At 59.7% G+C, this 22,632-nt stretch overlaps 1 protein-coding gene across 1 annotated transcript in view; it reads right to left on the bottom strand.

Annotated features, from left to right (window-relative positions):
- Positions 1 to 328: 328 nt before the first annotated feature.
- Positions 329 to 22,632, bottom strand: part of ZNF469 (zinc finger protein 469) — a 58,788-nt gene continuing 36,484 nt past the window's right edge. The window contains exons 3-5 of the mRNA XM_035336879.1: positions 18,074 to 18,144; positions 7,501 to 14,725; positions 329 to 7,206 (exon numbers count right to left, since the gene is read on the bottom strand). Of these exons, the coding sequence (XP_035192770.1) occupies positions 1,944 to 7,206; positions 7,501 to 14,567 (12,330 nt within the window). The 5' untranslated portion in view covers positions 14,568 to 14,725; positions 18,074 to 18,144 and the 3' untranslated portion in view covers positions 329 to 1,943. The remainder of the gene's footprint in view (positions 7,207 to 7,500; positions 14,726 to 18,073; positions 18,145 to 22,632) is intronic.

The following is a 22,632-nucleotide window of genomic DNA, read 5'->3' as shown; positions in this document are numbered from 1 at the left end:
CGCCTCAGAGCTGCTTGGAGATGCGCGCTTCCAGCTGCAGCTCTGCAAGTTTTTGCACTCTGATGGCGGGGGCACCAAGCCCTCCTGCAGCTGCTTCCCATGGGACACCACAAAAACGTGCAAAGCGTCCTCCTGCTGCACTGGCAGCGTCGTGGTCGGGTCAGGAAAGGGGCCAAGAACAGGGCTGTGGGGCCGCAGGGTCGGGCTGTGCCGGCACAGCTGGGGAGAAGGAGCCCACAAACGCCACACAAGACAGGGAATTTCTGTGAAAATATTGGAATATATTTGAAAAGATTAATCATGTGTGATTTTACAGTACCACCCCATATTTTCATCTCATACTTTATTTAACAATATTAAAGAGGCACTTTAAAAGCACACATACAACATCATAAAACGGCGTTTCCTGCTCTCTCTCTGCTTCTCTGACAAAATATCAAAATAAAAACTTTTGACATAACACATTGCACCCAAGGTAAATTACCTACAATATTTTTATACAATACAAAGAATCGTAAAGGTACATATTAACAGAATAAAGCCTCTTTTTTTTTTTCTTGTTTTCCTTTTAAATCTGAAACAAAACAAAACAAAAAAAAAATTGCAGGACAGACGCAAAGTACTCTGACTGTTCATATCACATCAGTGCATTACTTCACCTCCTTGACTTGGGAGTGTTTCAATAGTATTTAATCTTCCATGTCCTCGTTTGCACCTGAGATTACTTTCCGGTTCAGAAGTTCGGTTGTATAACGTGCTTGTCCAGCGTGACGTAACCTTCGCGACACTACGGAGTACCAGCATACAGGATTTTCCCTAACCTTTGATTTTCCTGCTTTGTTTTCTCTTACAGGTAACGGCTACTTCCTAACGGTTCCCTTTTATTTTTATTATTATTATTATTATTTTTTTCTCGATCAAGGAAGTCTGTATTCACATTACGAAATAAGAATAGCACCAGTAACTGCATAGTAAAAAGCGGATACCTATATAGCCACTAACTCAATACAGTAAGATAGTTGTAGAAGTTATACCGTGGAGGGCACTCGGACAGTACCGTTGCGGCGCGGTAAGTTGGCACAGTTTTGTCGTTGCGCAAAAAAAAAAAACAAAAAAAAAAAACCAACAACCCCACACGAACAAAAACAGCAACAAAAACAACCCCCCCCCCCCCAAAAAAAAAAAAAACCCTTAAAAAACCAAGAGTTTGTCACAAGTGTCAAGGTGCAGTTTGCTAGCGGTGGCAGCTCTCCTCCGTGCACATCACCTACAGTGGTCAAAGGACGGCAGCGGCGGCGGCAGCGCTCGGACAGCCCGCCGGCTGCTTCGGTATTCTCCTGACGACGTAGAAACAAATTCTTCGGGATGGCTGTCAGAATATGGGACGCTTGATGCTTTACTTGATTTTTGTTATTCATTATTTTGAATTGTATCATCTCTTAGGCCTGCTCCCAATTAAGTGAATTGTACGGGATTATTTGTGCAAAATCTTCAAAAAAAAAAAAATAATTTGCTTTCTACAGTGTACTGCACCTTATGAATAAGACGTCTACGGAATGAAGTTCATCTCTTCAAGTACTTTGTACAAAGATAACACAGACACAGTCTCAAAAGGGTCTGAGATTTGCAAGTATCCTTATAACCTCAGCACTTCTGCAATAAAGCATTTGCTCTTGACGATTCAGTCTGCCCAAAGCGATTACAATTTCAGTTCATGAAAATCATCAGCAACATCAAAGTTCTAGCATTTGCATGATAAATCAGGTGAATTAAAGTAGATTAGTAGACACAAAGCAAACTATTTCACAGAGGCTGCAGTGCAAGTTCGTTTAAGCTAGACAGAAAAATCATGCTACACAAACGAATTTAATGCTTTGATAATTTTTTCCCCTTTGCAAACCCCGTGAAAGCAGCTGCGGATCACCGTAAGTCACTTCCATAAATTACTCTGAAGTATCTCTCCTTAAAGGAATCTTAAAGCTGGTTAATTTCTGCCCGAAGAGTTGGCTGAGCAGGTTGTTCTGGGACTCGGCGGTGCGGTAGCTGGCCGAGCCGGCGGGCTTGGTGCCGCGCGCGGGGCGCGGGCTGTGCAAGGAGCCGCGCGGGGCCGGCGCCGTGCCCTTGGCCAGCACTTGGTGCAGGCTCTTCCCCAGAATGGCCTTCCTGCGCCGCACGTCGCCGTTGGCGTGCCGCAGCTCCCCCTTCTTCTGGTTGCAAGCGTCCAGGACCATCTTCTTCAGCTGGGTGCCCATCTTGGGCCTGGGCAGCAGCTTGTTGCCGTGAGCATCCCTCCTCCCCGGGGACAGGGCAGGAGTTTCGGTGATGCTCCAGTCGGCGCGTTTCAGCTCGCCGCTGCTCTCGCTCCTGCCCGGGCCCGGTGCCCGGCCTTTCTTCTTCTTCCCGTCTCCCTCCATGTTCTCCCGGGAGCCAGCGCTGCCCCGGTGGCTCAGGGACTTGTGCTCTTTCCTCCTCTTGGGGTGAAGCTTGCCGGCGTGGCCGGCAGAATCTCCTCGGAGCTGGTGGCCGGAGGATCTGCTTGGGTTGCCACCGTGGTCCCTGGTGCCAGCGCTGCTCTCCTTGGTGCTGCCATCAGGCACGGATTTGTCCTTCGCCACACCACCTTGCTGGCCCTCCTCGGGAGCAGCCTCGCTGCTGGGCTGGTTCCCCGTGGTTTTCTTCTGTGGGGGCGAATCTTTGGCAGCCCTGTTCAGTGCGGGAGATGCTGTCTTGTCCTTCAGGGGCAGGGGCTGGTGGGCAGCCTCCGGAGAAGTGGCTTTGGATGCGCCTTCCCAAGAAGAGGCCTCGCTGGCACTGGGGTTGCCCCACTGCGTCCTGTGGGTCTCCTTGGCCGGCGGAGCCTCTGCCCCTTGGGAAGGAAGCTCCGAGACCTTCTTGGCGAGCTGGAGAAATGGAATCCCATCCACGGCATCGGTGGCTGCATCAGGGTTTGCCACCCCCCCTGCTATATATTCGTCTTTGTTGCTTGTGCTTGTTCTTTTATGGGTATCGGCGTAGCCGCGCTTCTCGGCGAGGTGTGGAGGAGACAGCTTTTGGTCTGTGGCTTGGTTGCACGCTAACCCAGCAAGGTCAATGCTAAACCCGGGCGAGTCCAGGAAAGGAAGTGGTTTCCCATCAAACGCTCCTTTCTCCAGCTCCTCGATGGAGAGGGCAGCGATGTGGCCGAGCTCGGCACCGCCGGCCGCAGCCTGTGGCAAAGACGGGGAGAGGCAGGGTGGAGGCGGCAGGGAGTCAAACTGGGATTTCTCCATCTCCGCCAGGAGGTCGGAGAAGTCACCCACCAGGTCTTCGGTTTTCACGGGCGGCTGGGGCAGAGGTGCCGCCGGGTCCCTGGGTGCTACAGGGAAGGGGTCAGAAGGAGGCTGGAGGCTGGGGCTCGCAGCCTCCACCAGCTGCAGGTCACCAGCGTGGGCCAGGCGGACCGGCGAGGTGCCGTGGGGAGCGACCTTCCTCTTCTTGCTCGGCGGCATGCCATCCTCCCTCACCTTCTCCCTGCCCTCCCTGGAGGCAGCGCCGGGCCTCATGACCCCTCTGAATTTGAAAGTCCTGTTGCTGCCCGCGAGGTGCTTCTCCATGTGCCGGTCGTACTGCTCTTTCTTGGAGAAGGTGTAGTTGCACATGCTGCAGATGAAGGACTTCTTGATAACGTGCATGACGTCCGCGCAGAGCTCGCAGGCGTACAGCGTGGTGTGCTTGATCTCCTGCTCCTCCACTATCCCGTGCTCCTGGCTGAGGTGGTTTCGAAGCTCTTTGGTCTCCTGGTAGAACATCGGGCACTTGTGGCAAAGGTAAATCTTCTGCAGACTGTGCACCACTAAGTGCCGCTGCAGCTTGAAGGGCTTGGGAAACTGCTTGCCGCAGTGATGACAGTCCCTGGAAGGATCCTTGCAGTCTGGGTGCATGGGGACAGATTTCGGGGTGCCTTCGCTTCTTGCTGGATGCTCCGGAGACGGACTGGCGGATGCTTTGGAGGAGCTGGGTGCAGGTGGCTTCACCTTGACGCTGCTCTCCAAGGGCTCTTTCACCGCCTTGGCCTCCTGCTCCGGTGGCAGCTCCCTGGGGCTCCTGTTCTCCCTGCTCGGTGCGTGCTTACTGCTGGGGTCAGCGTGCCGAGAAGACCTGCTGGGCTTCCGACACATGATGGTGTTGAGGAAGTGGGTGACGGCGTCGTTGTCCTCACCGAAGCAGGCCGGCAGGCCCATCACGGACTTCTGCGCTTGCCCCTTGCGAGCGAACTGGGTGGCGTGCTCGCGGAGGTGCTCGTTGTACATCCAGACGTCGGAAATCTCCTTCAGGCACATCCCGCAGGCCCACAGCCCGGCCTTGTTCTTGGCGTGCTTCTCCTTCAGGTGGTCCCTCAGCTGCTCCCGCGAGCTGAACTTGCGCTGGACGCACATGTAGCAGGTGGGCGGCGGGGAGGGGTTGTGGGTGAGCTTGTGGAAGTCCAGCTCCCCCAACGTCAGGAACCACTGGAAGCAGACTTTGCACTTGTACTGCTTGTCCTTGGCCTTGATGGTGATGTCGCCGCGGTTTTTGCCCAGCTTCCCATCTTCTAGCTTACTTCTGCCGTGCTTGCTGTGCTGCCCCGGCTTCGGCTTGAAGCTGGCAGCGCCGTCGTCCCCGCGGCCAGGAAGCTCTTCGCAAGAACCGAAGAAACACACGTCCCTCATTTTCAGCTTGGCATTCAGCATCTCGATGTCGATCGTGTGGAATTCGGGGGAGTCTGAATCTTCGCTGCTCTTGCCGTCATAGGGCTCCTCCGCCAGGTCGGGGGGCTCGGAGCTCATTTCTCCAAGCGAGTGCTCGTTCTCCAGGCCCACCGGAGCCTCAAACATCTCCTCAGTGGACAGGCTCTCTCCCTCCTTCTCCAGACCCGCCCAGATGCTCAAGCTGGGGCCGTTGTCCATGTGGCTGTTCTGGCACAAGAACGTTAGCACGTTGTCCTCCAGGTCGGTGACATCTCTCCCAGGGCTGTCCTTCTCGCCGTCCGACCGCAGCGCTGTGCTTGTGGACCCACCGGGTCCTGCTTCCCCGCTCTTGGCCTTGCTGCCGTGACACATGTTCAGCATCAAGGCGTCGTCAATGGAGATGGTTTCGTACTCGCAGGGGTCCTCCCTGGTGACACAGAAGGAGCCGGTGTCGCTGAGGTCGGACGCCAGCCGGATGGAGAAGAGGTCGATGGCACCCGCCGGCCGCAGGCTCACCTCGGTGACAGGCTTGGGCTTCTTGCTGCGCTTCCCATACACCCGCGTGCACTTCCTCCGGATGAGCTGGTCGTCCCGGGGGAACAGCTGGGAGAACGTGGGGTCGTCGTCGAACAAGCCCTGGAGGTCGGAGGTGGCCGCGTTGTCCCCGTGGTGCTCCCTGCTCGGCGGCAGCTCTGCCTTCGCCCGGCGCTTCGGCTCCGCGGGAGCGGGGCTGGGTGCCGGCGGGGGCTGCAGAGCTCCGTGTGTTGGAGCCTTCTGGGGGGTTTCCAAATCATTTGTCTGCACCTTTGGTACCCCCGGGGCAGGTGATGTGAGACCCCCTGGGGCACCGCTCCAGTTCCCAGCGCCGCTGCCTCCCGAACTGCCTCCTGTCTCAGCGCCCATCTCCTCCGTGCCATCGCGGGGCTGCTCCTCGCCTACCTCGCCCAGTCCCTCCTCCACTTGCTTCACAAACCCGCTAACCCACGCTCTGCAAGCCTGCGTGCTTTCTGCTTCACTCGGGTCTTCCTCCACCTCGGGACAGGGAGCCGCTCCTGGCTCCTTGCTGACCACCTCTGAAGGCACCATCCTGTCGTCCGGGTCCTCTGCGAGCTCGGCTGCGCACGGGGACTGCTTCGCTTTTGGAGGGGATGAGTTGGGTCGATTTTGTTCCTCTGTGGAAATGCACCCGCCTGGCTCACGCAGGCCCTCCGTGAGAGCGGGCAGGCTGGGGCTGAGGGCAGCAGGGGCAGGACCTGAATTCTTCCCCAGCTCACGCAGACCGTCGGGCTCATGTCTGCTGGGAAATGCTTTTGCTTTCCTTCGCCTCACTTTCCTGTTCAGCTTCTTCTCGGAATTGCCATTTACCCCTCCGGGATCTTTGCTTTGACTCCTCCTGCCCTTCTCCCCCTTCCTCCCTTGCCTCCCCGGGTCCGGCGACCCCGCTGCCACCTCTCCTGCCCCCGTCTCCGCGCGCTGCCCCTTGGCCTTCATCTCCCGGTGCGCAACACGCGTGCGGTGCAGCTCCTGGGACACCTCGAGGGATATCACGCTGAGGTCGCTGAGCACTCTGCTCACCACCTCCTGCATCTGCGCGCTGGGCTCCTTCTCCAGGCCTGCGCATATTTTCTTGGGCACGTGTTCAGCAGCAGTTGGGACCTGGGAGCTGCAGGTTTTCTCTCTGACAGCCTTCAGGCTCCTTCTGGGGACCTTCTGGGCTGCCCTCGATGTCTCGTCCGCAGGAATCAAGGCGGACCTGGGAGTCTTGCCGGGCTTCACCTGGTGCTTGACAGCTTTGTGCCGGGTCAGGCCGGGCTTGGAGCGGAAAGAGGCTGAACAAATGTCGCAGGTGACCTGGAGCCCGTTGGGCTTCTTTTCTTTCTGCAGTTCATTTTGGGAAGGGCTTGGAGTGCTGTGACGTGTGTTGCCCTCTCCTTGGCCCGTGTTATTTAACACGCAACTCACAGCTTCTCCGCTGTGCTCAGCTATGTGGCTCTTGGGTTTCTCCCCTTTTAAACTCTTTTCTCCGATCTCTGTGGTTTTGGAAAGATCACCAGTTCTCACCTCTGCTGCCTCTGAAGGCTGGTGGCCATTTGATTCGGCAGGACCAAGATCTCCCGTCCTTTTAAGCCCTCTACAGACAGCGGTTGGCACCTGCTGAACAACAAAACCGTCGGACAAAGCCTCCGGTTCATTCCGATGCTTATTGCCATCATCGCAGCAGTTCTCAAGCTTTTTCTCCTGATTTAGGTTCACCTCTCTTTCTGTGAACAGCAGAAGCTCTGTCGCGGGCTGGGTTGGGTAATTTGGGGTTGCTGGAGGAATGGAGCTGATGACCATGTCGGTGACTGCACACGCTTGGTTTTCTCTAAAATGAGATCCTGGCAGCACGGCGCCGGTGCTTTCGGGTCCCTCCTTCCCACCCCCTTTGTGGCTGAAAGGTGAGCAGGGAGGCGAGCTGTCCTTCCTACGTGGCTCCTGGGCACCATCCATCTCCACGGCAGAGCCCACCAGGGCATCAGCGCGCAGAGGAGCGCAGGCTCTCGCCATCCCTTCTCTTTCAGGCAGTCCGTAGCTTCCCAAAACACCTTCGGGGCACTGGTGGTGACCGTCCCCACCTGCCTCCGTCGGCGTGGCCCCGCAGTGATGCAGGGGGGGAGGAAAAGCAGGGGTCCTGTTCCATGTCCCTTGCTCTGTCGGGCTCGGGGTGGGGTGGTGGCTGTGCCTGCCATCGGCCTCAGGAGGACACCTCATCACGAGGAATGAGCTCGAGGCATTCAGCGGGGACCTGCTGTATTTGTTATCTTCCGAGAGCTGATTGCTGAAGCCGGGGGATTCTTCACCCTCAGTCCCACCACCCTGCAAGTATTTGGGGTGAGAAAAGCCCAGTGGCGAGGGCAGGCTGGCCAGAGATTCACCTGCGTAATGACAGCCGTTGGGGGACTTTTTCTTACTGTTTCCTTCTCTGGGAACCTTTGCATTTGCTTTTGTGTCCTGCAGCAATCGGGGATGCGTGTGGGGCTCGTTGCAGGGACCGAGTGTGCCGGTGGGGCTGGCGGGGGCACTGCCCGTGCCCACGGATCCCGGTGCCTGCACTTCCCGGTCAGCTCCCCGGCACCACGCTCTGCATTCAGCCTCGTTTGTTCCCAGCCCCGCTGATGTTGCGCTGCCCAGAGTTTCTTTCTCCATCAGGCCACAGCTTAAATGGGATTGCTCATGTGTTTTAAATGCCAAGGCCGCTTTGTTTTTATCTTTATGCTCCTGCTCTTCCACGAGCTGATCAGCTTTCTTCCCTTGCCCTGGCGGTGGGGTCACCGCTGTGTTTTTGAGTGGCGAGAGGTCGTTTTGCTCTCGGGAAGCACCATCTGCACGGATATTAATGTCATTTGGCTCCTCGTCTTCATTTGCTAAGTGCTGCAGCTCCGCTGCATTATTTTGCAGCTCCGGGCCAGCAAACGTGGATAGTTTTGCACCGTAAGAGCCCATTGCACTGAAGGGCTCCAGCTGCCTGCAGGCACCGGGGAATGGCACAGCCTCTTTAGCTGGGGCAGCGATGCTTTCTGCATTGCCCACGACGGGGACGTCTCCTTCCCCTGGAACAGGGCAATACGCCTGATTTTCACCATCACTGCTCTCCTCTTTTTGCTCCGGCTGGCCCTTGCTGGCAGCAGGGGGGTGGCCGGGGGCCAGCAGAACGGGGAAGCACGGCATCAACAGCTCCTCTTCGTTGCTCTTCACCGTGCGCGCCACGAAGAGCTGGAGCTGCTGCAGGGGGTTTGCGTCCTGGGTGGCTGATGTCCTCTGGGAGCCGCAGCCGCTCTCCTTGGGCAGGCTCAGCATGTGGAAGAGCAGAGCTTTGTGCTTGCTGGCTTTGTCTTCGTGCCCAGGGGCCAGCAAGGCTGCGGGGCTCTTCCTCTCCTCCGCTTCTTCCAGCAACGCAGACCCTCCGCCATCCCCCTTGAAGTCCACGGCGCTTTCCACCACTTGGGGTTCCTTGGACTTGCTGAAGGGTCTTTCTTCTGCATCAGGGATCTCTTTGACGTGAGGCGAAAAGGCGAGGTCCGTGGCTGCAGCCAGACCCGGCTGGAAGCCGAGCTCAGGTTCGTGGTTTGGAAGATGGGCGCTGAACTTCTCCAGCTCCGCGGCGTCACCAAAGCGCTCACCTGGTTTCCCTGGCACAGGGAAGCTTTCTGCACCGTGTTTGCATGGCAGGGATGGCAGGGTGTCCTTCTTGGCTTCGGTTGCCTCAACCATCCTGGCGTTGGTGACAGGAGGAGGGCTTTTAGCAGGGGTGTCTGTGTAGACGGGCACCTCAGCTGTGTCCGGAATGCAGGAGCTGGATGGGTTTTTGGAGGAAGACTCATTTTCCGTCTTTCTGGGGCCACTTCCTTCGGTGGCCGCAGCTCCCTGCAGCTGCTCCCCGCTCTCTTTGGGGCAAAACCCATCTGAGGGGGCTGGCCTGCACATCCCGGCATCCAGCGAGCTGAACGCCGCCACGGGTCCATGCCAGGGCTCCCTGCCTCCCTCGTAGCCACCACGGGCACTCGTGACCGCCGTCTTCTCGCCCCCCAGCCTTTCCCCGGCACAAACCTTGGTGGCCAGGAGGCTCGAGCTGCCCAGGTCATCTGCCATGAACAGCCCCTTCTGGTGGCCCGTCCCCTGGTCAGCAGGCAGGGGTGGGAAGGGCTCGGCCGCCGGTCCCCGCAGAGGTGCAGTGGCGTGATGCTCGCCCTTCGGCGCCTCGCCGCTCAGCTTGCTGGTCTGCAGCTGGCTCTCCAGCTCCGTCACCAGCCGCTTGATCTCCAGCTCGTCGTCGGACATGTTGTTCATAAAAGCCACGTTGTAATCCGTTATCCTGTCCGGCAGAGACAGCTGGGCAGGGGGCACCACGGGTGCCTCCTCGGGGAATTTCTTGGCGAGCGGCTTGTCCACCGCCAGGCCGTGGAAGTGAGCCATGTCTTCTGGCAGCATCGGAGCCACCTCCTCCATCAGGGACCAGTCCTTCTCCGGCATGAACGGCGGGTACGGCTGCTCAAAGGGCAGCGGCTTGCTGGGGGCACTGCTGGGGCAGGCGAACGCTGCCACGTAGCCGTCCTTGCCGGCAGACACGCTCTCGTACAGTGGCGAATCGAACTCAGTCACAGGAAGCTCTCCAAAAATCGAGGAGGAGTCAAAGCTGAGAGGGGAGGAGACCTTGGTCTGCGGGGTTTCTGCGGTGTAGGGGGAGATGCTGGCGTGCTTCTGCTCAAAGGAGCTGGTGCTGATGTCCTCCCGGCACAAGTACATGTCATCCATGTGCGAGGACCCCAGGGCCGGGGGTTTTGAGAAGAGGTTGGCATCGTAGTGAGCAGGAAGACCTTTGGGGTCAAAAAAGGCGCTGTCACTGCTGACGTACGGATCGGGCGCCTTGGCAGCCAGCATCATCCCCACCGCATCGCCCCCAAATGGGGCAGCCGGTGTGGCAAAGCCCTTTCCACCGTCAGCGACCCCGGGTGCCTTCCCGTACTTGCTGCCTGCTCCCGAGAAGGCAGTGCTGGTGCTGCTGGGGCTGGGCTCGCTCTGGGATGGAGCCATCAGCTCTTCTGCGTGGTACTTCACTGTGTCACCCATGTAGGGGGCAAACTGCTGCCTCTGGCCGACCATTGCCAGCCCGGCCGAGTCCTGAGCTACTGGGCTGCCTTCTCCTGCCTGGTTTGCTGCTCCTTTGGGCTCTTCTGCCTCCTTCTTATGGGGGAGCCTGATGGGGCTCCTGCCCGAGGTGGCCGTGCTGGGGAGCTGCCCCTCCCGGCTCGGCGGTAGTGGCTCCTCCTTTGCATCGTCCCCTGCAGAAGCATCAGGTTCAGTACTTGGATGGGACCTGGGGCCTGCTAGCAAAGGTTTGGCTGAGCCAACCTGTCTGCTCCCCCGCGAGAAGTCCTCCTTGCTTTTCTGGCTCTTCTTCGGGCTCCTGTCCTCGGGATGGCCGAGTGCAGCCCGCGGTGCCCATGCTGGGCTGCCTGAGTGCCTCCTCCCCGGCACGGCTGCCTTCTCTCCCACCAGGTCGGTGGGACCGGCCTCGGTGGCCGCGCTCGCATTGGGATTGCTGCCCGTAGACGACTGGCTGCTCCTCCTGCGGGCTCTGCCGGCACAATCCCCCTTCTTGGCAGCCTCCGGACTGGAGGCCCTCCTCTGCCCCGGTGCCTCCCTTTTCTGACGGTCTCTTCTCCGGCTGTAGCTCCAGGCAGGATCTTTCTCCTTGGCTCTCTCGCCTCTCCCCGGGCGTTTCTTGCTGAAGCTGTATTTGGCTCTCCCGACAAACGCTGCCCCCCGCTTCCTCCTCCCGCGGAGCTTGCTGCACGCTGCCCCTTCGTCCTCCGAGTCGGAGACGTAGTCGTACTCCTGGAGCCGGCCCTCCTGGATGGGGTTCTCCAGCCTCTCGTGGTGCAGGGGGAGCTGCTCCTGCTTGCTGCTCTTCGCGTGCAGCTGGTGGAGCTTGTTCTTCTGCTGCACGATCTTGTGGATGAGCTCCTTGCTCCACGTCCCGCTCCGGGGCTTCCGTTTCTTCCCCTCCTTCATGGAGAACCGAGGTGGCTTGGGGCTCTTGGTGGCAGCGCCCGGCCCGGCCTCGCTCTTCGTCTGAGGCTCCTGGCTGAGCTTCTTGGGCTGTTTTTGGCCGGAGGCTGACCTGGAGGACACCGGCGGGACGCTGTTCTTCCTGCCCACCCTCAGCCTGGCCGTCCTCTCCTCCGCTGCCGGCTCCGTCCGCTCGGCCTCGCGGGCCACCAGCCTCCGTGCCGCCCTCCCCTTGTGGCCGTGCTGCTTTCCTGCTCGTCTCTTCGCCCTCTCCCCCCCCGGGTGGCTGTCCTCATAACAGTAACCGTCCTTCTCCTCCGCCGCTGCGTGCCTGGGTTTGCTCTCCGAGGCCAGCCCTTCCTTCGCCTTGTGGGACGCCCCGCTGCCGGCGGCCTTCATGCCCGTCAGCTCCTCGTCGGCAAACACGTCTATGAAGCTGCTGTCGATCTCTGGGTTGTCCGACTGGTAGCCCAGGCCGTTGAGGGCTTCGGTGATCAGGCTGTCCAGCTTGGCGTCGTCGATGTCCAGGTCGGAGGCGGTGAGAGGCAACGAGCTGGCGGCGAGGCCGTTGAAGAGGCCGCCCTTCAGAGCGTCCTCCTTGCCGTCGCCCTTGCTTTCCCCATCCAGCAGAAACTCCTCGCCCTTGTTCAGCGCCAGCAAATGTGCCTGGGGGTCCGGAGACAGCGGCAGGCCGGCCCCGGCGGCGGCGGGGGGCTTGGGGGGCTCGGGGGGCAGCCCTCGCCGCCCCTCGGCTACCCGGGGGGGTTCCTTGGCCTCGGGGTGGGATGCGCAGAACTGGCGGTGCTCGAGGAAGGAGGCCAGGTTGCTGTAGTTCTGGTCGCACTGCTTGCAGGTCAGCAGCACGTCCAGCTGGTCCAGGCTGGCGCTGCTGAGAGAGCCGGCCAGCAGGTGATGGGACGCGTACGGCGGCGGTGGTGGTGGCTCCCCGTCCAAGCCATCCAGGCAGCTTTTGGCCACCTCGGCGCCAGCTTTGTGGAAGGGGCTCTCCGGGGAGCATTTCAGGAGGTGGTCGTCCTTCAGGGCGTCGGGAGGGAAGTGGAAGGGCTTGATGGAGTCCTGGGGGTGGTAGTGGAGCGAGCCCGAGTTCAGCACCTCGGAGGGGTGGAAGGTTTTGCCGCCTTCCTTGGGATGGCAGGGGTGGTGGAAGAAGGGCGAGGAGGTGAGCGCCCCGGACAGCTGGCCGTCTTCGAAGCTGGGGTTGAGCGGGCTGCTGGACATGGGGGAGAGCGAGGAGCAAGTGCTGCCGCAGGTGGGGTTGGGGACAGGGGACGGCAGCGGGGACCCGCAGGGCGAGGCGGCCACCAGGGCTGACGGCGGCAGGACCAACGCTGAGCCTGACGAGCTCCTGGAGGGAGGAGGAGGGGGCCCCGCCTGGCCCATGCTGTAGAAGAGGGCTTTGCTTCTCGAGTCGCAGGCGGGAGAGGTCGGGTCCTTGCCATTTTCGAAAGAAAAAGCGCCCGTCAAGCCAGGGTCCCCACGCTGCGCCCCGAGGCTCTCTCCCGACAGGAGCTTTTTGCTGTGATACCCTGGGGAGCTGCTCAGGGGGGGGCCTTTGTGGGCTTTGCCGCTGCCCGGCCACTCCGGCGTGCCGAGGGGGAAAGGGAGCTTCTGGCCGCTCATCTGCCTCGACAGCTCGATCCTGTTCTGGCCGGGCACCGCAGAAGCGAGGTGTATTTGCTGCCAAGGCATCCTGGCATTTTTCTGCCTGTGCTGCCTCTGCTCGGGGCCAGGCTGGCACTCGAATGAGAACTGGCTTCCAACAGGGTTAGAATAAGGTGCTGAGTTCTGGTCCACGGGAGAAAACGCCTTGGCGGCGCCCTCCCAGGCTTGCACGAGCCGGGGGTGGGTGGGCGCCGTAGTGGGAACGCTCGTCTCGAAAGGCACAGGTCCTGCGCTCGCGCTGCCCGCGGGGGAGCTGCAATAGGCTTTGCTCTGAAAGTGCACTTGGGAGAGGGAGTTTGGTGGCATATTCCTTCTGAGAGGGCTGCTCGGGAGCAGCAGCCGCGGGCTGGGCACACTGTCTTTGGCTGAGGCTTGCCCCTTACCGACTGGCTTTGGCACACTAGGCGAGTGTAAACTAGACGGAAAAACAGCTTGGTTTTCTTGGAAAGTGCTTGGGTTTTGGTCGATAGCACCAGAGGACGAGAGAGCACCGCTGGGGTCGGCGGGGTGCTCGCTCCTGCCCTTGTAGCACGGCAGAGGGCCGCGGTGCGGGGCGGGCGGCGGGGCCAGGAGCGGGGTGGGCACGCCGTACAGCCGGCCCGGGGGGCACGCGCCCTCGAAGGAGCCGATGCCCGGCGCCTCCTCCTGCCACTCTCGGGGGGACGCGTGGAAGCCGAAGGCGCCGTGAGCCGCCTGGCCGGCGGCAAGGGCCACGTCCAGGTACTCGGCATCGCCGCGGTACGGCTCCTTCCCCGAGTCGTGCAGCAGCTGGAAGGGGAACTGGAAGGGCAAAGCGCCCAGAGCGTGGCCGCCCGCCTTGCTGCCCTCGGGGAAAGAGCTGGGCTTGACCCCGTAGCTAGCACCTGTGAAGCTCTTCTCCGGAGAGGGCCACGAGGTCGTTCCGTTCGCCTGAAACTCTAAGTAATGTAGCTGCCCATTGGTGCCGGGGCTCTTGAGGGGGATGCCGGCGGGGGGCTGCCCTTTGGGGCCGTGGGGCAAGCGCGGGGGGCCGGCGGGTGGTGAGGTATAGTTGGCGGAGGTACGGCCAGCGGCGGCCTCGGGGAAGCAGCGGCCGAAGCTCAGCTCTTCCTCCTCGGGGACGCCGGGCACGTGGAAGCGGTAGCTGCCGGCCGCGGGAGCCCGGCTGGCTTCGGGCACCTTCGGGGGGGTCACTTTTTGCTGGGGGTAGGCGATGCCGATGGTGGGGCTGGGGCGGGCGCTGGCGATGCTGAGCCGGTAGAGCTGGTGCTGGCCCCTCTCGCCCTTCCCCGCCCGCCGGCTGCGCTCGCGGGCTCTGCCCTTCCCCGGGGGGGACTGGGGGCTGCCCTTGATGCCTCCCCAGCCGCCCTCGCCCGCGAACTTGGGCTTGTTGTGGAGGGACTTGAAGTCGATCTTGCCTGCCTGCTGCGGCCGGATCACGGCTTCCCGCTGGCTGTGGGGCTCCTTGTCCTTGGTGGCGGGGAAGGGGGACGTCCCCTCGCCCCCGCTGGGCGCGCAGGGCTGCGAGCCGCCGCCGAGCGCCCTGCCATCCTTCTCGCCGCAGCCTTCGAAGCCAAAGTCCTTGTCCTGCTCTTTGGGGCCGGCCTCAGCGTCGCTGATGGTGTAAACATGCTGGGTCTCTCCGGTCATGGTAGCCGGGGAGGGGGGCTACGCAGCCCCGCTTGCCCGTCCTGCTGCCGGCTCCTGCCCGCCCGTCATGGCACGGTCCTGGGGGGCCGGGCACGGGGACGGGGTGGTGTGGGGTCCCGGGTGGCAGCGGGGCTCTGCCGCATCCTTTCAGCCCAGACCTGGAGAAAGGAAGAGAGAAATGAATGGAGAAGTGCTGCGTTGTGCTGGGGGGCAGAGGGGGTGTGTGATGAAGCTTTTGGTGCTTCAGAGGGTGCCGGGAACATCGCACCTTCAGCGCGAGCTGCTGAGCCAAGCACTTTTTCCTCCCCGGGAGGCTATTTCTGGGGACTTCTCAGCAACATAAGCGGAAAAAGATGACAGAAGAGCTCCACCTACGGATTACCGGGAAGGGCTGTCGGCTGGGCTGGGAGCTGTGTCCCCAGGGGGGTCCCCACGTCCCGGCTCCAAGGCCAGAGGGATGGCGAGGCAGGGAGCGCGGCCCCTCTTGGCACCCCAAAAACCAACCCCGGACCCTCGGGGCTGGGCTCCAGCAGCGGTTCTGTGCCCTTTCCCCTTCACCGTCTCCTGCTGGAGGATGGGGTTGTTTCCAAGCAGTGCTCCCCACGGCCACAAATTATCCCTGCGCCGGAGTTTAGGTGCTGCTAAGTAGCTGAGAGCATTAAAAAATCAGTCCGGAATTGACCAGCTCGTTTTATAACAGAGGATCCGCGGGCATCAGGCGTGAAGCAAATGTCAAGAGCAGCTTTTTAAAAGCCCTTAAGTTGTAGCCCCAGACATGGGTTATATTCAAGAAAAAAAAAGGAAAAAAAAAAAAAGCAATCCCCCTTTTTGAAGATTCTCTTTTTTGAGAATATTTTTTTTTCTCCCTCCCCACTAAAACACCTCTTTAGGGTCCACAAGCCTCACGCTGCAGGGGTCGAAGCCCTGAGCTTGGGAGGGGGCGGCAGGCTGCAAATAGGAGCGAGCTGCAGCTCGTTAGCGTTTTGCTGATTGCAGTTCTGTTAATTACCCAGCCCCATTTCTGTGCACGCTGGGCTCTACCCGGTGCTGCACAGCCTCCTTGTTCCTGCCTGGGGGAGACCGGGGCAGAAAATGAGGGTTTCTGCGAGACAAAGTGAGCGAGGTTCTCCTGCAGCTCGCGGTCACCCAGCCGTGCCCACGAGGATGCTGCAGGACCTCGCGGGAAGGTGACAGCAGGCAGGAGGGCGTTTACTGTCACTCGGCGAAGTGAAACGAATCCCGGCGCGATACGGGAGATCTCGCTGGCCAAAGCCAACAGAGCCCTTTGGCACGCGGGGCTTCGGCTGCCAACACAACGTGCCACTTATGCGCCTCAAGCTGCGACTGTGAAGCTTGTTTGCCGCTGCTTAAATTTGCAAAGGCTCCTGGCCAAGATAACATAACCAAGGCCAGGGCTAGCCACCTTATCACAGTCGCGCTCTTTCAGCCACATAAAGGAGCCATTTTTCGAAGGAAAGCCTCGTTTGTGTGTCCGAAAAGCTGCAGCGTGGGCACGGCCAGGGCTGGGGTTCGCCGTTGTGATGGCGCTGAGCGCCAGGAGAAACAAACCCCGTGCTGGCAGAGGCGTTTGGAGGTGGGGAAGGGGATGGAAAGTGGAGCAGGAGCTGCAGGAGAGCCGTGGGCGCCGGCTGCTGCGCCGTGGTGGTGGCAGAGCCTCGGCAGGGCATGGGGCGAGCTCACCCCATAGATGGTGTCTGGCCTAAGGGCAAGGTGTGAATTAAGGTTTTGTGCCCCAAAACTGTGGCTGAAGCATCCCTGCAGCAGGGCTCGGGGAACCTGTCCCCACTAGTGGTAGCCCTGGTGTCCCACTGTGCCCGCAGGACCAGCACTGGCTGCATTCCTCTGTTTCCTCTCATATTTATATTTACATTTATATTTACATTTATATTTATATTTATGCTCAGCCTGCTCCGCTGCCTGTCTCTCAGCTGGGCTCAGGCTCCTCGTTGGGTTTTAATGCTTCAGCTCCTGGAAGAGGAGGTGGGAAGCGACAAGACGGGGGGCAAAGGAAGTTTGTGTTTCCAAAATAAATAAATAAAAAGTGATTTTTCTTAAAAGACCACCAGGCTACTGGGGAGCAGGCTCCCCACCTGCCCTTGTGTGGGCTGCCAGGGTGGGCTTTTGCTAAGCGTGGTAGAGATGTGGCCATCGCGGCACAGAGCAGCACCCATCCCACCACCCCTGCATCGTCCCGGTGGCCCGTGTCAGTGCCAATCCTGGCAGCCCCTTTCCTGGAGAAAAGAGCCCTGAGTCCCAGCAGCAGGCTGCAGGCTCTGATCTCTGCCAGGACACCACGAGGGGACCACAGCGTGAGGACCGAGGTGGCCGCCAAGTCCCCGGCAGCTCCTTGGGGCTCACCTGCCCCGCTCCAGGAAACGTTGGCGAGGGAGCAAACGGCTATGTGAAACCCCATCCGCCCCCCTCTCCCCCAAAAAAAAGGAGAAAAAAAAACAACCCCCCAAAAAAAGCTGCTGAAACAAAGCAGGGAGAGAGGGCTGAAACCCCAGCGCTGCCTCTGCAGAACCCGGCTGCGGCTCCAGCCTTGGGCCAGTGGGGCAGGGAAGGAAAACCTCGTGCCCTGCAGCGGGAGCGGAGGACGGAGCCGCTCGGGGCTCCTGGGCAGCCCCGGGTTCAGCTCTTGGCTCGGCGTCTCCCCTGCGTGACCTTGGGGAAGTCATTTAATCGCGGTGACTCAGCTCTCCATCTGCACATCAGCCCGATAACGCTCTCCCCTCGCCTATCTGCTGCTTGTATCGTCTGGGCAGATTATCGAGGCAGGAACTGTTCTTGCCATTTCTATGGACACTGCCCGGCACCGCGAAGCCCTGATAGGGCTGGGACGTGCGTGGGGCTCGGCGCAGGGGGGTCCTGGTTAGGGTGAGGGGTCCTGGTTGGGATTTGCCCTCCCTGGTGGGCAAGCAGTGAGCCCAGAATAGGGGGCTGCTACCTGGGGGGGGTATCGGGGCCAGAGGCGCTGTGCTTTCTGCAGCCGTGGCTCTGAGCAGATGGAGGTGGGTGTAGGAGCAGGTGGAAAGAAAAATTGCAAATCCCAGCTGGGTTGCATCCTCAGGGGAATGTAAGGCAGGGTGGGGGGCACACAAAGAGCCCGGGTGTGCCATGCATGTGCACTTCACCGCTGCATAAAGGGCACCCATCCCATCCCATCCCATCCGCGTGGCTCAAGCTGCTGCCTCTGACGGTGAGGCTTTGGCTGGGGCTGTGAAAAATCCCTTCCTCTTGTGAACTGGCCCCTTCTCAAAGCCGGGGCTGTTTAAACTTTCTGTCTCTTGTGGCCGGGCTGCAGTGGGGCCGCGTGGCCAGAAAAGCGGCTGGGGAGGTCACAGCCTCGGGGGCTTGAGCCCCGGCATCACCGCAAGCAGGGGCTGGGGGGGGGCCGTGGCATCCCCTGAGCCTGTCGGGGATGAGGAGCCGAGCTCCTGGCTCCCAAAAATAGCATCGGATCCTGCGCCGCCAGCTGGCCGTACCTTGGCACCCCTCCGCCGCTCCGCTACTGCCGGGACTCACTTCCACCTCCCATGAAATATGAATTTCTTGGCTGCAAAGGAAAGAGAGAACTATGTCAGGAATCTGTGTTTGGCTTGGCTGCCGGCACCGTGGCTCCGAGCGCCTGGGCTGGGCTCTGGCAGGCGGCTGTGAAAAGGAGGGTTCCCTCCCCAAAAAACGCCCTGCCACGGCCACACCGAGCTGGGTGCCCGCAGAGCCAGAAAACCAAAGCGGGGATGGAAAACCAAAGGGTCTGCATCTTCTTCTGCATCCCACCCCACCCCCTGCATCCCCATCCCCTGCACCCCACCCCATCCCCTGCATCCCCATCCCCTGCATCCCAGTGGTACCCCCTGCATCCCAGCCTGCAGGCTCCTCGCCTGCATTCCTACTTGGGATTGGGAGAAAAGGGCACTTTTATGAAGTTCAGGGGGTTTTCAGGGGTTGTTATTTCCCTGCCAGCTCCTGGTCCAGCCCGGAGCTCAGGAGCTCTGCAGCAAAGCGCTGGGTGATGCTCGCAGCGCCCCGGGAGCATGCCTGCAGCTTGAGCAAAGCCAGCAGCGGCTCGTCCCTCGGAAATTAACCTGCCAATTAAAGAGAAAAGCACAACGGGGCCGGCTCCTGCATGGCACAGCAGGTGGGAGCATCTCCTCGGGAGGGACACGATGCGTCCCTCATCCCTGCTTGTCCCCGAGGACGGAGACTGGGGCTGGGGACCGGGGCTGGCACCACGCTGGGGAGCGAAGGAGAAGGTTTGGTGACAGATGTGAATTTTCTGAGAAAGGCTGGGGTGTCCCTTGAGGAGAAGCCACGGGATGCTCACAGCGTGGGGGGGCTGAGCACTGGTGTGGAGGCTTGAAAAGGACCTGGAGGGGCTGGAAGCGATGCTGGGGAGCGCACACATAGATGGTTTGGTCTGGCTCTGTCAGGGCGAGGAGCACCGCAAGAGGCTGTTTCCAGCAGATTTTTTTTTTTTATTTTTATTTTTTTTTTCTGGCCAGATGAGGAGTTGGAAGGTTATTTATAAAGTTAGCTTCTTGCTCACGATGGTCAAAAATTGATTTTCTGGATCCGAACAGCTTTGAATTTCCAAGCTGGTGAGAGTCCAGCTTTCAATGTGGATCCAGATTTTGCGGAGTCCTACTCCTTCCCCGGCCTGCTAGAACACTGGCTAGTTTCAAACGAGTGCTGGGCACGTCCCTGCGTCGAGCTGAGCAGTTGCCCGGGCACCCCTCGGGATGTGGGGGTGCTGCATGCCAGGGTCTCGGCGCTGTGCCCAGGCTCCCTCCCAAATATCCGCGCCGCCTGAGCTGGAGGTGCTGGCAGGTCTGGAAAATGCCCCCCAGGGCACCTCGGAGGCGTCCCACGGATGGAGAGGGTGGTGGAACGAGAGGAGGCAGGGAAAAGGGCTCAGCCCTGGCTGGAGGTCACCCCAGCATAAGAAGGGACGGGTGGATCGAGGCAACCCAGCAAAGCAAATCCCACACGCCCGACCTAGCGCCCACGGGAGCCTGGAGCTGCTGGGTGTAAACCAGCTGCAGGCCACAGGTCCCATCGCAAGGCTCAGGCAGCAGCTGCTGAGTCCTTCCCAAAGGCAATAGGAAGGCTGATGGCAAATAAACGGCTCGGGTCTGTTTTGGTATGGGCAAGCAGAACCCTCCAAAGCGCCTGATTTCCTCAAGAATCCCACGGAGGAGGCACCTGAGCACCTCCTCTCGCCCTGCTCGCCAGCCCCCGGGGCTGCGTGGGTTTAATCTCCTCCGGGGATCAGCGGAGGGGCTGGGACTGACAGCAGCATCTTTGTGGGGCTGTAATAAAGAATGACTATTTTGACATTTATTTAAGAAATATTAATCTTTCATTTTCCTTCTAAATGCTCCTGTTTGCTAAGGAACTATCTGTTACCTAAGTGCTCCGATAAATCTTCTAAGGTAAAATTACATGTTAGATGCTGCCAGAAGGGTACATTTAAGAATGCTTCCCAAATTATCAGCTGCATTAATCTTAATTACTTCGGTAAAAGTAGAGTCTGGCATTAGGGCGAACTAAATTGAACGGGTGTTTGTTTGTCTTTATCATATCACATATTTGAGATCATTTAACAGGACGCAGATAAGAGGCGCGGGGCAGCGCGGGGCAGGGCAGCTGCTGCTGAAACCGATGGCTCCGGGTGACAAGAAGCAGCCAGGAGGGGACCGCAGGAGCCCTGGGTCCCCGCCGCAGCAGGACCTGCCTGGGGCAGGGCAGAGGAGCAGGGAAAAAGAGATTTAATACAAATTAACTCCTTAGGCACAGTATTGAGTGATCAAGGAAGATCAGGAGGGTCAAAGCAGGCTGGTGCCCCGCCGAGCACGGTGTGGGGGCTGCCGGAGAGCACCGGGGCGCGGGGTTGTTCCTGCCTAAATCCATCTCGTTTGGATGGGACCGGGCTCTTGCTTGGTGCATTGCTAAGTACGCCGAGGCACAGAGACGGAACTAAGCGCAGGATTAGGCGCTCTCGTTAGCCGGGGCCTTGGAGAGGTATCGAGTGCTGTGGCTGCGCAATCGCTGCATCTCCCCAGGTCTGCGTGACCCGGGCAGATTCGCTATCAGCGCAGAGCGAGCTTGCATAAGCCAAAAGGGGCTGGGGAGGATTTTCCTCCTCCCCCCCCCCCTTTTTTTTTTATATATATATATTTTACAAGACCTTCTCCATCCACACCCCTGTGTAAATCATGATGAGCATGCAGATGCTTATGGGGAGCTGGGGGAGGATGGTGAGGGGTGACGGCGCGCGCTCATGGAGGTGCTGGTGGGGGACCAGGTTTTGGGGAGCCCCGCTGCAGCACCTGGGTGCCCCCAGCCCTCGTGGGACAGGGAACGAGGCCGATGTCACCAGGCAGGAGCTGGGCTATCAGCGTGGCACACTGGCTGCATCCCCTGTTCTGCTTTCCCGAAGCTAGGGCCTTGCTCTGCACTTCCCGGCCAGCCTGTCGTGACCCAAAAAAAAGGAAAAAAAAGAAAAGAAAGAAAAGAAAAGGCAATGACACCATTCCCAGGCCAATATCACGTTTCCTTCCTCCCGGCAGAGCCTGGGTCTGCTCCAAGCTGCCTTCCCCTCCGCTCCTGCTCACAGCCCTGGTCAAACAGGGACAGGAAACCTGAGAGCAGATGAGAACATCACCGTTATTTTCACCCAAGCCTCATTTATCTCTTTGTCCTTTTGGCATCCTTTTTGTCCCCTTCGCTCCACGGCACGTCTGCCGCAGCAGCTACACTGGGACGGGGGGGGGGAGGGAGGAGGCATGGCCATGGTGCCAGCGTCACCCTGTGCCCCCTCCTGCTGTGCCCCAGCCTCTGCAGTGCCACCAAGGTCCCTCTTTGCGCCGGTCCCTTTCTCACCAATGCCCTTATGGGAGGAACGTGGTGCTGGCACACACCCGGGTGCACCCGATGAGCTAAAATCAAGCCCCCAAAGCCCAGCCAAGATGCCCTACACCCATCAGCGTGTTCCTGCAGCACCAGCAGCGCCAGCTCTTCCAGCCCCTCGCCATCGGCATCGTCGCGCCTGAGCCGCGCTGGAGCCAGGTTTGCTGCGGGAGCGGGCGAGCTCCGATGGAGCAGAGATCGGAATCTGCCCCGCGCTCATCCGGCCTGCTCTGCCTTTGCATAGACACACACGCATCCATTGCTCCAAGGGAAATTAATTGGCTCGTGGCGATTAGCGCAGCCACAGGCTTCAGAGGAGGTGGGTGCCGTCACCGAGCTCCTGGTTCAGCCCTCGCTGGCTGCTGCGGCTCCTCAGGTGCTGGGAGCCCCCTTTCCATGAGCAAGCAGCTGGGGACAGCACCGGTCCCATCCTTCCCACATCTATTTTGCTGTCCTGTGCAGGACAAGTGACATGAGGTGGCGGTGGCCACCCCGGCTGTGTCCCCCCAGCAGGGTCGCTCCCGTCCAGCCCAACCTCGTTGCCACAGGATCTGATAGGAGGAGACCTCGGCTAGATTTGGGGAGCTTTTAAGCTGTCAACTTCCCTATAAATTGTTAGCAATGTTTTAAATAAGCTCTCCTCTGAAATTTTGCTTCTGAAAGACAAGATTAATGAGCGTTTCCTTTGGGGATTTATTGCGCCGTTAATTATTATTCTCTCCCAGAAATTTGGTTCAGAATATTATCAGCTTTTTTTTTTTTTTTTTCAATTAAAAGTGATAATAATTTGCCCCGTATAAAAGAAAAGTGGATTTTAAATATATACATATATCTATCTATATATAACCCCTTCCTGATTAAGCCTAATAGCCGAGCGAGCTGAGGGCGGCGGGGGCGCGCTGCAGTGCGCTCCCGAGCCCTGCAGAGGGAAGCAGAAGCCGGCCGCAAACTGCAGCGGGGCCCCGGGGCTGCTCCGAGGGGCCGGGAGCGGTGCTGAGACCCGGCCCGGGCCTCCGGTGCGAATCCGGTGTGAATTCGGTGTGATTTCGGTGCGACTTCCAGGCACCGAGCTCGCCAGGAGGTGGCCGGTGGGAGGTGGGTGCCGGTGGGAGCGTGCGGGGGGAGATGTCTG

The sequence above is a fragment of the Oxyura jamaicensis genome, chromosome 11 (assembly GCF_011077185.1).
Source record: "Oxyura jamaicensis isolate SHBP4307 breed ruddy duck chromosome 11, BPBGC_Ojam_1.0, whole genome shotgun sequence".
In the NCBI taxonomy this organism is placed as follows: domain Eukaryota; kingdom Metazoa; phylum Chordata; class Aves; order Anseriformes; family Anatidae; genus Oxyura; species Oxyura jamaicensis.
Note: the sequence above shows the minus strand (reverse complement) of the source record. Positions and strands in the feature narration are given on the sequence as shown.